The 16,630-nt window shown below is 42.3% G+C and overlaps 1 protein-coding gene across 2 annotated transcripts in view; it reads right to left on the reverse strand.

Annotated features, from left to right (window-relative positions):
* Positions 1-16,630, reverse strand: part of DHTKD1 (dehydrogenase E1 and transketolase domain containing 1) — a 56,059-nt gene that overhangs the window by 7,281 nt on the left and 32,148 nt on the right. For both annotated transcript variants that reach the window (XM_047741975.1, XM_047741974.1), the window contains 6 exons: positions 15,992-16,304; positions 14,704-14,788; positions 14,089-14,228; positions 8,157-8,307; positions 6,804-6,910; positions 5,552-5,716 (listed from right to left, as the gene is read on the reverse strand). In XM_047741975.1, the coding sequence (XP_047597931.1) occupies positions 5,552-5,716; positions 6,804-6,910; positions 8,157-8,307; positions 14,089-14,228; positions 14,704-14,788; positions 15,992-16,304 (961 nt within the window). The remainder of the gene's footprint in view (positions 1-5,551; positions 5,717-6,803; positions 6,911-8,156; positions 8,308-14,088; positions 14,229-14,703; positions 14,789-15,991; positions 16,305-16,630) is intronic.

Here is a 16,630-nt window from a genome sequence, read left to right on the forward strand (position 1 = left end):
ATAGTAATGATTGAGGGAGCAGGTGACACCCTTAGGGCTATAATGAAAACTGGGTCAAGAATCCCAGACATACATATTTCTTAGAAATAAATTATAGTAATCTGCATTATGACTCAGCCCCTTTAACACTGCTGCTTCAAAACATCTGTGTCCATCAGAAACACGTGTTAAAGGGATTGCATTCATTATTCCTGAATGTCCTGTGATGCTACGAGACCGAGGAAGCCATCTCACAATGTGCAAGGTTGTTCAAGGCACAGTCAGGGGAGCAAACGAGAATGAGGGGATCAAACACACGAACCACGCCATTGGTGTAAGAACGGGAAGTACACTTCCACAGTACTGACCCCTGGGGTCAGCACCAGGGAGAGGCAGTGGAGGGGCACAGAGGGCGGAATTTGAGGCAGCACCCACTCTGGGCTCGTGTGGGTGCTGACCTCCACTAGAGGCAAATCACTCACTGCTTTCCTCAACACCCCTCAATTCCAAATATACATTCTCGAACCTTTGTGAGAAGCACAGGGTAGTCTTGAAGAGCCAAATCCTAAATGACTTCTTTTACCTCCTTTGCCTAGCATCCGAATAAGTGCCAAGGTTTTTTGAACGTTAATCCTAATTAAGACTCTCATATAAAACCAGAAAAAATGCTCGCAGATGGGATAGATGCTTAGCAATATTTATTATCTTGAACTCTGCATATTTTTGTGACTTAAAAAATATATTGGGGGGGGGGCCCTGGGTGGCTCAGTGGTTAAGCATCTGACTCTTGATTTCGCCTCAGGTCATGAACTCAGGGTGGTGAGATCGAACCTCTTGTCTGTCCAGCTCTACGGTGAGCATGGAGCCGACTTAGGATTCTCTCCCTTTCCCTCTGCTCTTCCGCCTCCAGCTCACACATGCAACCCCTTTCCCTCCCTCTCTCTCTCACACAAAAAAATAAAAATAAAAATAAATTAAAAATAAAATAAAAAACATATTGTGTGCTTAACACTCAGTTCAGGTGAGCCCAGACAAAATGTACCTTTTCTTCTTTTTTAAAGATTTTATTTATTTATTTGAGAGAGAACAGGAGAGAGAGAGAGAATAGAGGTACCCTTTTAAATGTTATAGCAATAAGCTATATTGTTGTAATGTTTGAAACAGGAGTCTACCCATTGGTAAATCATTTAACAGAAAAAAATCTCAGTAAAAGCCAATGAATATCACCACTGGTTTTCATCAAAATACTTGGCATTCCCAACTTGCTACTCTCAATATAGTACATTAGACTTGGTTTTCTCTGGTTTTGCTTTCAGTGGTTTGTGTTACGTACAGTCAATCTAGGTCGAGAAGCAGATGATCTTCCTCCTGACATGTGGTCAGAAGGTCACTAGTAGCATCATGCTGTCACCATGCCTATGTCATTCACCTACTTCCTCTCATTATGTACGCATTTTATCATCTTGCTCCATCACAAGAAGGGTGAGTACAGCAAAAACAAGGTATTTTTAAAAAAGACCATATTCACATAACTTCTTTTATAATATATAATCATGATTGTTATGTTTTATTTAGTCCTTGTTAAGCTAATACTGTGTCTAATTTATAAATTAAAATTTATTATAGGGGGAGCCTGGGGGGCTCAGTGGGTTAAGCCGCTGCCTTTGGCTCAGGTCATGATCTCGGAGTCCTGGGATCGAGCCCCGCATCGGGCTCTCTGCTCTCTCGGGGAGCCTGCTTCCTCCTATCTCTCTGCCTGCCTCTCTGCCTGCTTGTGATCTCTCTGTCAAATAAAAAAAAAAAAATTTATTATAGGTATGTGTGTATAGGAAAAGACATGGTGAGTGCAGCGTTTAGTACTATCTGCAACCTCAGGCATCTGATGGGAGTCTTGGAATGTATACCCCACAGATAAAAGAAGAATACTGGTACTTAGAACTACTTGCACTTTAAATAAAACTTTTTCTAAAAAATTATTTCTGCTCACAGTGAGATGGAGTGCTCCCTATAGTCCAAGTTATTCCCGAATGATTTTTTTTTTTAAAGAGAGAAAGCAGTTAGGCCAACTAAAACCGAAAAGACGTTTCTGTTTAAATATAATTATACACAAGGGGATGTGTGGGTTTGCAGAGTGTAGGGGGTCAGGGGGGTGGGGCGGGAAACAGGTGAAACGGGTAAAGGGGATTAAGGAGTGAGTGCTCTTGTCGTGATGAGAACCAAGTGATATATGGAAGTGTTGAAGCACCATTTTGTACACCTGAAACTTACATAACACTGCATGTTAACTGGAATTAAAATTTCAATTTAAAAAGCCAAAAAAAGGGGTGCCTGGGTGGTTCAGAGGTTAAGCCTCTGCCTTCAGCTCGGGTCATGTTCTCATAAAATAAATAAATAAAGGCCCTAAATAAATAAATAAATAAATAAATAAATAAATAAATACATTAGATACAGAAAATAGAAGCAAGTATGTACAAAAATGACAAAAGGACATTACAGACCAATACCCCTGATGAACATGGATGCAAAAATTCTCAACAAGATACTAGCTAATTGGATCCAACATTAAAAGGATTATTCACCATGCCCAAGTGTGATTTATTCCTAGGCTGCAGGGGTGGTGGTTCAATATCTGCAAATCAATCAATGTGATATTCTACATTAATGAAAGAAAGGATAAGAACTATACGATCTTCTCAATAGATGCAGAGAAAGCATTTGGCAAAATACAGCACCCTTTCTTGATTAAAAACCCTCAACAAAGTAGGAATAGAGGGAACATACCTCAGCATGATAAAGGCCATATAGGGAAGACCCGCAGCAAATAACATTCTCAACAGGGAAAACCTGAGACTTTTTCTCTAAGGTCAGGAACACAACAGGGATGTCCACTCTCACCACCATTATTCAACATAGTACTAGAAGCCCCTGCCTCAGCAATCAGACAACAAAAAGAAATAAAAGGCATCTGAACTGGCAAAGAAGAATTCAAACTCTCCTCTTCAGAGATGACATGATACTCTATGTAGAAAACCCAGAAGATTCCACCAAAAAATTGCTAGAACTGATACAGGAATTCAGCTAAGTCATAGTATATAAAATCAACACACAGAAGTCTGTTGCATTTCTATACACCAACAATGAAGCAGTAAAAAGAGAAATCAAGGAATCAGTCCCATTTACAATTGTACCAAAAACCATAAGCTACCTAGGAATAAACCTAACCAAACAGGTAAAAGATTTGTACTCTCAAAACCATAGAACACTTATGAAAGAAATAGAGGAGACACAAAGAAATGGGAAAACATTCCATGCTCATGGATTAGAACAAATATTGCTAAAATGTCTACACTACCTGGGGTGCCTAGGTGGCTCAGTAAGTTAAGCATCTGCCTTTCGTTCAGGTTATGATCCCAAGGTCCTGGGATCAAGACCCATGTTGGGCTCCCTGCTCAGCAGGGAGTCTGCTTCTCCTGCTCCTTCCCCCCCACCCCTGCCCAAGCTCTTGCTCTCTCTCACTCTCTCTGTGTCTGAAATAAATAAAATCTTTTTTAAAAAAATGTCTATACTATCCACAGCAATTTACACATTCAATGCAATCCCTATTAAAATACCACCAGCATTTTTCACAGAGCTAGAACAAACAATTCTGAAATTTGTATGGAACCAGAAAAGACCCCAAAAAGCCAAAGTAATGTTGAAAAAGAATCAAAGCTGGGAGCTCGCAATTCTGGACTTTAAGCTTTATTATGAAGCTACAATCAGCAAGACAGTATGGTACTGACACAAAAACAACAAACAGATCAATGGAACAGAATAGAGAACCAGAAATGAACCCTCAACTACATGGTCAACTCATCTTCGACAAAGCAGGAAAGAACATCCAACAGATGGGACATCTGGGTGGCTGAGTCAGTTAAGCGTCTGCCTTTGGCTCAGGTCATGATCCCAGTGTCCTGGGACCGAGTCCCACGTGGGGCTCCTTGCTATCAAGGAGCCTGCTTCTATCTCTGCCTACCACTCCCCCTGCACGTGCTTTCTCTGTCTCTGACAAATACATTTAAAAAAAAAAGGGGGGGGGGGGCTGGGTGGCTCAGCGGGTTAAGCCTCTGCCTTCAGCTCAGGTCATGATCCCAGAGTCCTAGGATCGAGTCCCACATCGGGCTCTCTGCTCAGCAGGGAGCCTGCTTCCCCTCCCCTCTCTGTCTCTCTGCCTGCTTGTGATCTCTCTGTCAAATAAATAAATACAATCTTTAAAAAAAAAGAATATCCAACAGAAAAAAGTCTCTTCAACAAACAGTGCTGGGAAAATTAGACAACAACAACATCCAGAAGAATGAAACTGGACCACTTTGTTACACCATACACAAAAATAAATTCAAAACAGATGAAAGACCTAAATGTGAGGTAGAAATCCATCAAGATCCTTTGACCTTGGAAGCAGCAAATCCTTACTAGACATGTCTCCAGAGGCAAGGGAAACAAAACCAAAAATAATTATTGGAACCTCATCAAGATAAAAAGGAAAGGAAACAATCAACAAAACTAAAAGGTAACTTACGGAATGGAAGTAGATTATCAGACAAATCACTAGTATCCAAAATCTATAAAAAGCTCATCAAACACAATGCCCCAAAAACAAAAAATCCAGTCAAGAAATGGGCAAAAGACATGAACAGACATTTCCCCAAAGAAGACATACAAATGGCCAACAAACACATGAAAACATACATGCTCAACGTCACTTATCATCAGGGAAACACAAATCAAAACCACAATGAGATACTACCTCACACTCGCCAGAATGGCTAAAATTAACCACTCAAGAAACAAGAGATGTTGGTGAGGATGTGGAAAAGGGGGAACCTTTTTCAACTGTTGGTGGGAATGCAAACTGTGGAAAACAGTTTCCTCAAAAAGTTAAAAATGGAACTACCCTCAGATCCAGCACTATTAGGTATTCATCGAAAAGATACAAAAGTAGTGATTTGAAGGGGCACATACACCCAAATGTTTATAGCAGTAATGTCTACAATAGCCAAACTCTGCAAAGAGCCCAGATGTCCATCGACCGATGAATGGATAAAGATGTGGTATATTTATACACAATGGAATGTTACTCGGCCATCAAAAATAATGAAATCTTGCCATCTGCAACGTGGACAGAACTAGAGGGTATTATGCTAAGTGAAATAAGTCAGTCAGAGAAAGACTGATACCATATGATTTCACTCATATGTGGAATTTAAGAATCAAAACAGATGGAACATAGGAGAAGGGAAGGAAAAATAAGATGAAAACAAGAGAGGGAGGCCAACCATAAGAGACTCTTGACTGTAGGAAACAACTGAGGGTTGCCTGAGGAGAGATGGGTGAGGGGCTGGAGTAACTGGGTGATGGGCACTAACGAGGGCACGTGATGTAATGAGCACTGGGTGTTATACACAACTGATAAGTCACTAAATTCTACCCCTGAAACTAATAATACACTCTATGTTAACGAGCTTAACTTTAAATAATTTTTTTTTTAAACAACAAAACAAGAAACGGTTCCTAACTAGTTTTTTCTACTTACAGGGAACCTGAGTAACATCTTCGGAGAAGCAATGATGAGGGGTTTTCGGAAGTTCCGAACCATCTGTCTCCTGAGCAGGTGGAAATACTGTGCAGGGGTGGTTGGGTGTGTCACAAACATGTTCACCGTGTCTCCATCTACCCCTTCTTCGACACTGTCACACATCTGAGGGAAAAAATGGAAGAAAGGAGCAAATGTTCAGATTATCTCGTTCAATCATAAAGACCCAGGCTGTCCTAAGAGAAACATGTCTGTATCTGACAACTTCCAAACCGTATCTTCCACACAGGTGTGTACATATCCTGTAATTTCTTTCCCAAAATGTACTTTTCTGTTTGCATCACATGCCATCTTTAATTTACCTGCCATTTATTTCTGTATCCTAATTTTTATAAAATCATTTTTCTGCATTTTCATCTACCACTATAACTATGCATCTATCTACTGTTCTGTCTACCTTTCTACTGACCTATCATCTAGTTGTGTATTTTATCGGCACATATGCCAAAATGACTAATGATATTCCCATACTAAGTGGATGTGTACAGGCGTCTCCATTTACTCTGAAATGCATCAGAAGATAATAAAGGTTTAGAGACAGAAGGATGATAATGAGTAGTTGTGATAAACCAGTACTGTAGAATAAAATATTAATGGTACACTTTAAGGGGTCGGCCTATAAACGTTCACTGGAAAATCTTCTAACTTCTGTATGTTCGAAAATTTTTGTAATAAAATATCCTAATATTTTCCTGTATATTCTACCATATGCAGAAAAAGACGTAGGTATTGCTCCTTACCAATGAATAACAATGGTTATTTCTGGGTGGTTATTTAAAATTTTTTTGGTGATCATGAATCATTTTATAAAAATACAATCATTACTTGAAAAAAAGTTTTTAAGTAAAAATACAGATTCCTAGGCCTCACTCTGAAGAATCTGATCTGGTGTTGGTCCCTGTATCTCTATTTACAAAATGCTCCCCAGGTGATTCTGACAATCAGCCTGGTTTGGGAGACCCTGACCTCTGCCATACAAGAACCACTTTAATGGCTATATAACCATGATGCTGGTGTCCCCAGGCATCAGGCTGATAAGGAATATTGACATTGCATGAAATCTGTGTCATTCAAATCTTCCAAGTCCTCTCGTCTGAGGTGTGCACGAAGTACCTATAGGATGCAACTCTATTTCAAACCATCTAGGAAGCAGGAAGTGTTTCTTGGAATCCAGAAGGCATGGGACGCATACCTGCAGGAAACGCTCTATGCGGCAAGAGGAGTGGTCGGGTCCAGCCCCGTCGTACCCGTGGGGAAGGAGAATAACAATGCCACTCTGTAGGAGCCACTTGGCCTCCCCTAGAAAAGCACATGACAGGGAGTAAGACCTCTCTGAGACAGGAACAGAATAGCCTGAGGTGACCTGGGAGTGCCACAAATTTAGTTTGCTGTCTGATCCCCTAAAATCATTTCCATTCTACGCACTTTCCAGCAGTGTTCCAGGCTTCGAAGGAAGATATCCATCCTGCTGGCTGAAACCCTACAGGACATGTTCACTGAACGGGCTCTAGCAGATGGAACACAAATTAAAAGGGGAATGACCCGGGTTCAAGGACAGCATGTATCTCTGATTCCAGGTGGATCTTGCATTTCCTCACGTACCACTTGCAACACGGGCCACTGTCCTTAGCCGAGGGAGCAGACACTCCAGGATGGCTTCTGTACATGTCAAAGTTCAGTCAGTTCCCTCAAGGCACTTTTCTTCCTTCTTTTTTTTTTTTTTAAGAATTGATTTATTTATCTCTTGCAAGCGCACGTGCGTGAGATAGAGAGCACACAAGCAGGAGGAGCAGCAGGCAGAGGGAGAAGCCGAATCCCCACAGAGCAAGGAGCCTGATGTGGGGCTGGATCCCGGGACCCTGGGATCATGACCTGAGCTGAAGGCAAATGCTTAACCGACTGAGACACCCAGGTGTCCCAGCACTTTTCTTCCTCACAACTATAAGGCTGCAGAGAAACACAGCAAAGGGAGGCCTGAAGTGTGCAAATTCCAAGAGTGGTTCCCCCCAGAAAATGGGGTGACAGAAGCTCACACTTGTACCTTACTACGTACCTTTGAATTTTGCAATAAGCAGCTTCTGCTTTTGTAAATGGTGATTAAATACAATAAAGATGCACAACTACCAGCTTTCAGATACTTAAATATCCCTGGGTTAGGGAAGTGGGTTTTCAAGGCCGCCATTCGCTCCAAGCACAAATTCTCCCTGTGTCACCACTGCCTGCTTTGTATTCATGTCACAGCTCCTCAACACGTCCCAAACGCAGACCAAAAAGTCCATTGCCTAGGAGCTGGCAGGTACATGCCCTGCTCCCGACAGCCAAGCACCCTCCCATGGAGAAGTTGCTGCCTATGGTCAGAGTGGCCCCCAGCCCTCCGGCAGCTTTCATAACCGTGCAATAGCTGCCCGGCCCCAGCAGAGGGCAAGGCAGCCTCCCAACTCTCCTGAGGAGCTGTGCTACAGCACCTCATAGGCAGCTATGCCCTTTTCCATTTATTTGTCCCCAAGGGGCTGGGGCCATGCCACCCGCATATGCCAACACCAACCTCCAGAGATGAACGTGTCAAAAATGATCTGAGCACCATTGAAGAAATCACCAAACTGAGCCTCCCAGAGGGTCAGCAACTTGGGGCTTTCAATGCTCATTCCATATTCAAATCCCAGGACAGCCTCTTCTGACAACGGGCTGTTGCTGACCTAATACAAAGGAAGAGAACAGAAACACTGTCATGCTAGGACAGGGGACACAAAAGTCAGTAAAGCATCATAAACCTCTCAAAAGGGATGAGGGGCCCAGAGGGGAACTTTCTTTCCAGTCATCTCCCATTTCTTTGAGAAAGGAGATCTATTGCTCTCTGTGAATGACGCATTTGGGGAAAGTTGGCATGAAGTGAGAAGGAGGGAAAAGAATGGAATGTGGGCATTAAAGATTTTCTTTAAGGATAAGTAAAATAAGGGGCGCCTGGGTAGCTCAGTCAGTTAAGCATCCAACTCTTGATTTCAGCTCATGTCTTTAGTTCAGGCTCATGAGTTTGAGCCCCATGTTAAAAAAAAATAGTAATAATTTAAAAATTTTTTAAAAGGATAAGCAAAATTAACTTCTCAGATAACCTATTTTTATTACTGAGAGTAAAACTGTGTCACACAAGCTTTTAAAAAGACATCACAAAACAAAGGAGGGGAAGTTACCAAAGAAGGCCTACCTTTGGTTAGAATCCATTATTCTAACATCCTATCTGCACAATAAAGCAAAAGAACCATCATGACATGTTAAGATAAAAAAGAAAAACAGAATATCAAATTAGATCTCTGAGGAGGCAAAAAAGATAGGACAGTTAAAGGCAACATGATTTTACTCAGTCACAGGGTAATAGGGGTGAATCTAGAGGGTACGATGCTAAGCGAAATAAGTCTCACAGAGTAAGATAAATACTGAATGATTTCGCTTATATGTGGAATCTAAAAAACAGGAGAAACGAGAAAACAAACAAAAGCAGAAAGAGACCCATAAACACAAGAGAACGAATTGGTGATTGCCTGAGGAGAGTGGGGTTTCGTTCTGAGGGTGCTGAAAACATTATGAAACTAGATAGTAGTGATGTTTGCACCACTCTGTGAATATACTAAAAACCACTGAATTGTATACATTGAAAGACTAAATTCAAAAAGTTTTATCTCAATAAATCTTTTATCAAAACAAAACAAAACAAAAACCTCTGGAGGAGCCTAGGAGGCTCAATTAGTTTAGTGTCCGACTCTTGGTTTCAGCTCAGGTAATGATCTCAGGGTTGTGAGATTAAGCCCTGTGTTGGGCTCCACACTCTACAGGAAATCCGGTTGAGATTCTCTCTCTCTCTGCCCCTCTCGCTGAGAGGGAACACTCTTTCTCTCAAAAACACAAAAACAAAACATACAAACAAAAAAGACTCTGGGGAAAAAAACTGTGACTACAACTATAAAAATGTGTGACTTATATGTTTAAGCACTCAGTGACAACACAGAAAAATAAAAATAGATGATTTATAAGCATGGTAGGATTATGTACAATATATGTATAATACCTTATCTTTTCTGATTTCTCTCTTTTTTTTTTTTAAAGATTTTATTTATTTATTTGACAGAGAGAAATCACAAGTAAGCAGAGAGGCAGGCAGAGAGAGAGGAGGAAGCAGGCTCCCTGCTGAGCAGAAAGCCCGATGTGGGGCTCGAACCCAGGACCTGGGATCATGACCTGAGCCGAAGGCAGCGGCTTAACCCACTGAGCCACCCAGGCGCCCCTCTGATTTCTCTTTTGATTTCAGTTATAATCTATATGTTACATTAATTTTTTTCTTTTTTTTTTTTAAGATTTTATTTATTTATTTGAGAGAGAATGAGTGAGAGAGAGCATGAGAGAGGAGAAGGTCAGAGGGAGAAGCAGACTCCCCAAGGAGCTGGGAGCCCGATGCGGGACTCGATCCTGGAAGTCCGGGATCATGACCTGAGCCGAAGGCAGTCGCTCAACCAACTGAGCCACCCAGGCGCCCTAAATTAATTTTTTAAAAGACAGCTACATTTCTCAGATTTATGAGTGCATTGTAAATGGAGTTTAGACTGACCACTTTACCCGTACCTTCTGTCTGTCCTCACCTTCTCATTTGTCTTCCTACTCAACGCTGACATACCCACCAATGTTCTAAATCCATTCTCCTTTCTGCTTCTTCACTGGCTTCATCACCTAATGCCTGCTTTCTGAACCTCTCCTCACTGACTTTCCCTTCATAGCAGATAGAAATCAATACTCAAAAATGCAACAGGAAACAGTCCCCTGACCAGTGGTGTACAGCTGTAGCTTCCTTTCACCATCAAGCTTCTAGAAGAATTATCTAATCCACTTGTCTCCAGTTCTGTAACCCCTGTTGACCGCTCAGGCTAGTGCAATCTAGCTTCTGTTCTCACCGCTCCACAAAAAACAGATCTATGCCAGGTCGACCCTTGACCTTCCAGTTGCTAAATCCAACAGCCATGTTGTTCTTCCTCATATCTGACTTCTCCCTCCTTCAGTTCATGACACAGCGACTCCCAGTTGTCTTCCTGTCTTTCTGGGTGCTCTCCTGGGAAAAATTTCTCCCTCTGCCAGCACCTTAAAAACTGTTTTTCCCAGGACCCTATCTCCCAGTCCTCTTCCTATTCTGCTCTCTCCCAGGGAGATAATCCCACCCCTGCCCACCCCTGTGGTTTCAAACATTTCTACACCCCGATGACGTCCAAATGTGTACCTCGAGACTAAATTCCTTTGTTAACTCCAGACATACACATCTAATTGCCTTTCTGTAATGGACAGCAACTTCTAGGTTCTTCAGCCACCTCAAAGGCAAATGTCCAAAACTGAATCCATCATCTTTCCTTACCAAACCCATTCCCTCTCTTTATATCTGGGTGAATGCCACCATCATATAGCAAATGTCTGAGTTAGGAAGCCAGGAGATAAGCAAGACTAGTTTTTCTTCTCCACTCTCTACATCTACAACTAAGTCCTATCGCTGTTCTCAAATCTGGCCCCATATTCCATCTACACTGCCTCTGCCCTAATTCAGGTCCCCACGATTTCCTGCCTAGAACAACTGAGAACCCTCCTTAGAAATTGCCCTTACCTCAATAAAGCTAGGACAGAACTGCCCAAAATTCTCATCCACCTTCAGCATCCAAAGTACCATCAGGAGGGCTCTGTCTGATATAAAAACCTGATCACCTGTTCAAAATTCCTCCAAGGTTTCCAGCTTCTGTAACATTCCAAATCTTTCACGATGTGCGGAGTCAGGCCAGGCTCCTCTTCCTTGCCCCTGTACCCACTTTGCAGCTGAATCTCCAGTCACATGACGCTATTTGGAGTCCCTGTCCTCTCACCTCACGGGGTTTTGTGTGTACAGTTGTGCCCACCTGGAATGTTCTCCCTACGTGCTTCAGACTAGGCAACTCCTCGTGTCCTTCCAGCCCCAGCTCAAATCTGGCTTCCTCCCCCACGCTCTCCTGACTTCCCAAGTAGACTCACTACACCTTCACCTCTGCATTCAGCATACTTTATACACTTGTATTCACACATCTACCTTCATGTCTTGGATTTTTTAATGGTTTTATTTATTCCCAAAAGCATCTGATTTGGATACATAAAATATAGTGTGATAGTGTAAATGTAAGTAGAGAGAAGAAAGGTAAAGAATGAGACACAGCACAGAGGGGACAGACAGCCTTGGTGGTCTACAGTCACCCAGGGTCCCATGGCCTGCATCCCTTCCTAGGAGCCCTTGCTGACCAGGAAAGGCCGAGCGGTCGAAGCACTTACAATGCATACTCAGTAAAGACAAACCACTACTCAGTGAGCTGCAACCCCTCTCAGTACCACAAGTGAGCAGTAGTTCCTCCAGGACCTTCATACAAAGACACAGTCTTAGATAACTAATGAAATCTCTGGACAGCGTCCTCATGAGAGATGCGAGGCATTTACTTGGAGCTTTCTAGATAGTAATATTCAAAATGAACTGATACTATATATCAAGGCACAATTCAATGAAGGACACTGGGGTGAGGGGCTACTTTACATTTCAGAGTCTGGATCCCCAATCTGACTTGATCCAGGGGTAGATTTCAGACTCATGTAAAGAAAAGATGAGCTTTGTGTCCTTTTAAGCAATGGTTCTGGCATCTTGCTTTTGACAAGTAATTTTTTTTAAATACTGAGTATCGGTAAGCTCAAGATTATACCCAAGCAAATGCTAGAATAGGAAAAAAGATGACATGCCACTAAGCGTACCTTGAAGGATAATTTATTTTAATAAACATCATGTGGCCAGCACTATGCTAGCTGTTGGAGAGAAAAATAAAAAGACCCAGCCCCTGCCTTTGACTCTATTGCGACCACCACATAGAAATATATGGTAACAGATACATTTGTCAAGCCTACTAAGCCTTAGAAAATAAGGTAGCCTTGAGAAAGCTGGGCTCTTTTTTTATTTTAAGTAAGCTCTATGCCCACTGTAGTGCTTGAACTCATAACCTGAAAATCAAGAGTTTCATGCTGTATGAACTGAGCCAACCAGGTGCCCCAGGGCTTTTTTTTGTTGTTATTGGCTTATTATCTACATCTTTGGGTTACTTTAATGAATTCAGCAACACACAGATTACAATGTCAATTTTGCTTCATGTGTGTGTGCTTTTTTAAAGATTTTATTTTATTTATTTAACAGAGAAAGAGACGGTGAGAGAGGGAACACAAGTAGGGGGAGTAGGAGAGGCAGAAGCAGGCTTCCCACTGAGCAGAGAGCCCAATAGGGGCTCGATCCCAGGACCCTGGGATCATGACCCAAGCCAAAGGCAGATGCTTAATGACTGAGCCACCCAGGTGCCCCACGACGTCAATTTTGGATTAACAAAATGAACAACCATTTGACATTTATAAGAATACAGATAAGTAGCTGCAGAGAAACAGCTCTAGTCTACTCACTAGTATGCTCCTTCCATCCCAAGTGTATAGACCTATATTCTCCACCCATTCAGAACCCTTTATTTCAAAAAGGATTAAACCCATGTTGTTGCAAATGGCAAGAATTCCTTCTTTTTTATGGTTGAGTAGTATCTAGAGGGTATAATGGTAAGTGAAATAAGTCAGTCAGAGAAAGACAAATACCATATGACTTCACTCATGTGTGGAATCTAAGATCCGAATGAAATGAATGAAAAAAGAAGAAGAGACAAAAACCCAGACTCTTAGAGAATGAAATGGTCATTACCAGAGGGGAGGTGGATAGGTGGATGAGGAAATGGGGGAATGGAGGAATGGGGGAAATAAATGAAGGGATTAGGAGTACACTTATCTAGATGAGCACTGGGCGATGTAGGAAGTATATCCAAAACTAATATAACAGCATGTTAATTATACTGGAATTTTAAAATAATTTAAAAAAGAAGATTGAACTCAAAACAGCTAACATCTGTTTCTAGTTGCTTTAAAAATCTTGTAACTAGGGGCGCCTGGGTGGCTCAGCGGGTTAAGCCGCTGCCTTCGGCTCAGGTCATGATCCCAGGTCCTGGGTTCAAGCCCCACATCGGGCTTTCTGCTCAGCAGGGAGCCTGCTTCCTCCTCTCTCTCTGCCTGCCTCTCTGCCTACTTGTGATTTCTCTCTGTCAAATAAATAAATAAAATCTTTTAAAAAAAAATCTTTTAACTATAATTATCGGCACCTGGGTTTTATTTTTTTTTTTTAAAGATTTTATTTATTTATTTGTCAGAGAGAGAGAGGGAGAGAGAGCAAGCACAGGCAGACAGAATGGCAGGCAGAGGCAGAGGGAGAAGCAGGCTCCCTGATGAGCAAGGAGCCCGATGTGGGACTCGATCCCAGGACACTGGGATCATGACCTGAGCCGAAGGCAGCTGCTTAACCAACTGAGCCACCCAGGCGTCCCGGCACCTGGGTTTTACAACGGATTAATAAGACATCCTACCTCTAGAAACCCCTTTTGATCAGGATCCATATGGTTCAGAGGGATATAGGTATCATCGGTCTTCTGGCAAACAACCATTGCATGCCGCTGACTGAAAGTTCCACGGCCAACATCTTGCCCACTGAGACGGACATTGAAACCTTAACAAAACAGGCAGGGAAAAAAGAAAAATCCAGACTCCCGTGAATAACCTAAGTATTGACAAGGCATGGTGACCCTGAATTCTTAACACATCAGCTCATACTGAGAATTTTCTGTAGCAAAGAGATTATCCTGATTAAAATATACCTGTGCTATATTCAAAAGTCTGGGTAATGTGAGAATATACAAGAATGGAGAGTTATCATTTGCTCTACAATCTTTAGAGGAAAATACCTTCCCAAGTCATCCAGCACAGAGCCTGTTTCCCAGCAAGAAATGCTCTGTCATTTATTCTCTGATGAAGGTTACCAACATGAGTTATACTAAGATTAAGTATTACCAAAGTAAGAAAAGTTTAGAGCCTCTCTAGGCAATGTTAATGATGGGAGATAGCTCTAATTCAAAATCTCAGGGGTCACAAATGTCATACAAAACACTCCCTACCAGCTGTGCAGCTAACCAGAAACTTCTTACCCTGAGCAAGTAATGAGCCCAAGGCAAGAGCTTCTGCCGTGGCCCAGTCTAACTTTGTTCCATCCATCACTTTCTCCAGCCTGGACTGCAAAAAATGGAAGGGCAGGAAAAAAAACAAAAAAGACACTTTTAAGAGTCTACCCCCTTTTTCACACTGAGTCCAAAAAATGTAATGCAATAACAGTAAGTATCAAAATCACAATATTAAGTAAAAGAGAAAGTGCAGAAGGAAACAGAACAGGATAGCAGTTCTAGGTTTTCAAACAGGCAAAACGAGCAGGCACTAGAGTTAGTGGCTAACCTCTTTATGGAAGACAGGAGATGGAGCCAGGGAGGGCATGAGGGGGACCATCCTTCTAATATTCTAGTTCTTCAGCTGGATGGCAAGTACATAGATTGTTTTAAGAGTCTCAGCGCCTGGGGTGCCTGGGTGACTTAGTCAGTTAAGCATCTGACGCTTGAATTTGGCCCAGGTCATGATCTCATGGGTTGTAAGATCAAGGGACTCCACACTCAGCGGGAGTCTGCTAGGACATTCTCTCCCTCTGCCCCTTCTGCCTCTACAACTCGAATTAGTAAGTCTTAAAAAAATAAAGTCTCTTTATGTATAATAAAAAACCTAAAGATGAAGTTAGCGTTGTAACAATCATCCAGAGGACAGTGTCTCTGTTCAAGTTTAAGTAAACACAAAGGCCTTTAGCGCCTTGCTTCCCCCATTTCTGCACGGAGAGTCCCACATTCTAGGACTCCCGAGGCGCAGGACAACTAAAACTTCAGTCTATATTTAACTTGAGACAATACATAAAACTGCGATGTGCATTAGCCTCTAAATGGTTGCCCTTTGGGTATGCATGTTGAATTTCTTCATTTTTATTTAAGCTACCCCCTAACATGAAAGTGTTTTTCTGTTCACTGGTCAGAAAAATCAAAGCTGGCATTCCTGTGCCACTGTACTTGTGGTAACAGGCACGCTGCCCACGTGCATGTGATGTATTAACCATTTAATACATAAATAAACGGAGGGAAATGAGTAGTATTGACTCTCAGTACCAAACTCCATTGAGTCTCAGTACCAAACCACGTATGTGCACTGGAAGGGAAGAAGAAAGAAAAAAGAAGTGGACACATCAGAGCTCAGTGACTATCAGTACCAAAACTTCACTAGGCTCAGCTCCCAGAAACTAGCGACCCACCATCAGTAACACTAATTCAAAAAGACCAGATCCACACCGATTTCTCTGTGACCCGAGACAAACAAACAGTAACCTGAAACTGTCAGGCTCCCTACCTGCACGTAGGTCTTCAGCAGATGACTGTGCATCTGGAGTTCCTCCGGCACCTCCACCGACTTCCCACCAATAAACCGCAGGAGGTCGAGGGCCACACCTGTGTTCCAGGTGCTAATGCAGGCTGGCGGCTGGACCAGACCCTTCCAGTGCGCCTGCAGGTTGGTGGCTGGGGGGCTGTAGTGCGCCATGTTGGTTAAATGGTCATTTAACTTCGAGTAGTAGGAGGATTTGATTTCTGACACCTCTTCCCCAGTCATGAGTCCATTGGCAATCAGGTGCTCTGCATAGGTGTCCGGGATGCTCTTTCGGGCTCTTGTGCAGCAAACAAGGGAGAAAAGTCAATCTGATTTGCAACAGTGGAAGAGTGACAGACACAGTCATTGTCAAAGGTATCACAGAGCATCATCACTGTAAGAAGGCAGGCAGGACATGTTCGGGAACTAGAGAGTGTGGGTGTTGGGACAACACAGTGAACATACAAGATGCCTCTGAATTGCTCACTTTAAAGTGATCCATTTTATGTTATGTAACTTTCACTCCAATATCTTATTTTTTTCTAAAGGCAATGGGGAGTAACAACCTCTTCCAAGTAAAAACAAAACTCTTCCAAGAAAAAACAAATCCATCTTTATAAGCTT

This window comes from Lutra lutra, chromosome 8 (genome assembly GCF_902655055.1).
Source record: "Lutra lutra chromosome 8, mLutLut1.2, whole genome shotgun sequence".
In the NCBI taxonomy this organism is placed as follows: Eukaryota; Metazoa; Chordata; class Mammalia; order Carnivora; family Mustelidae; genus Lutra; species Lutra lutra.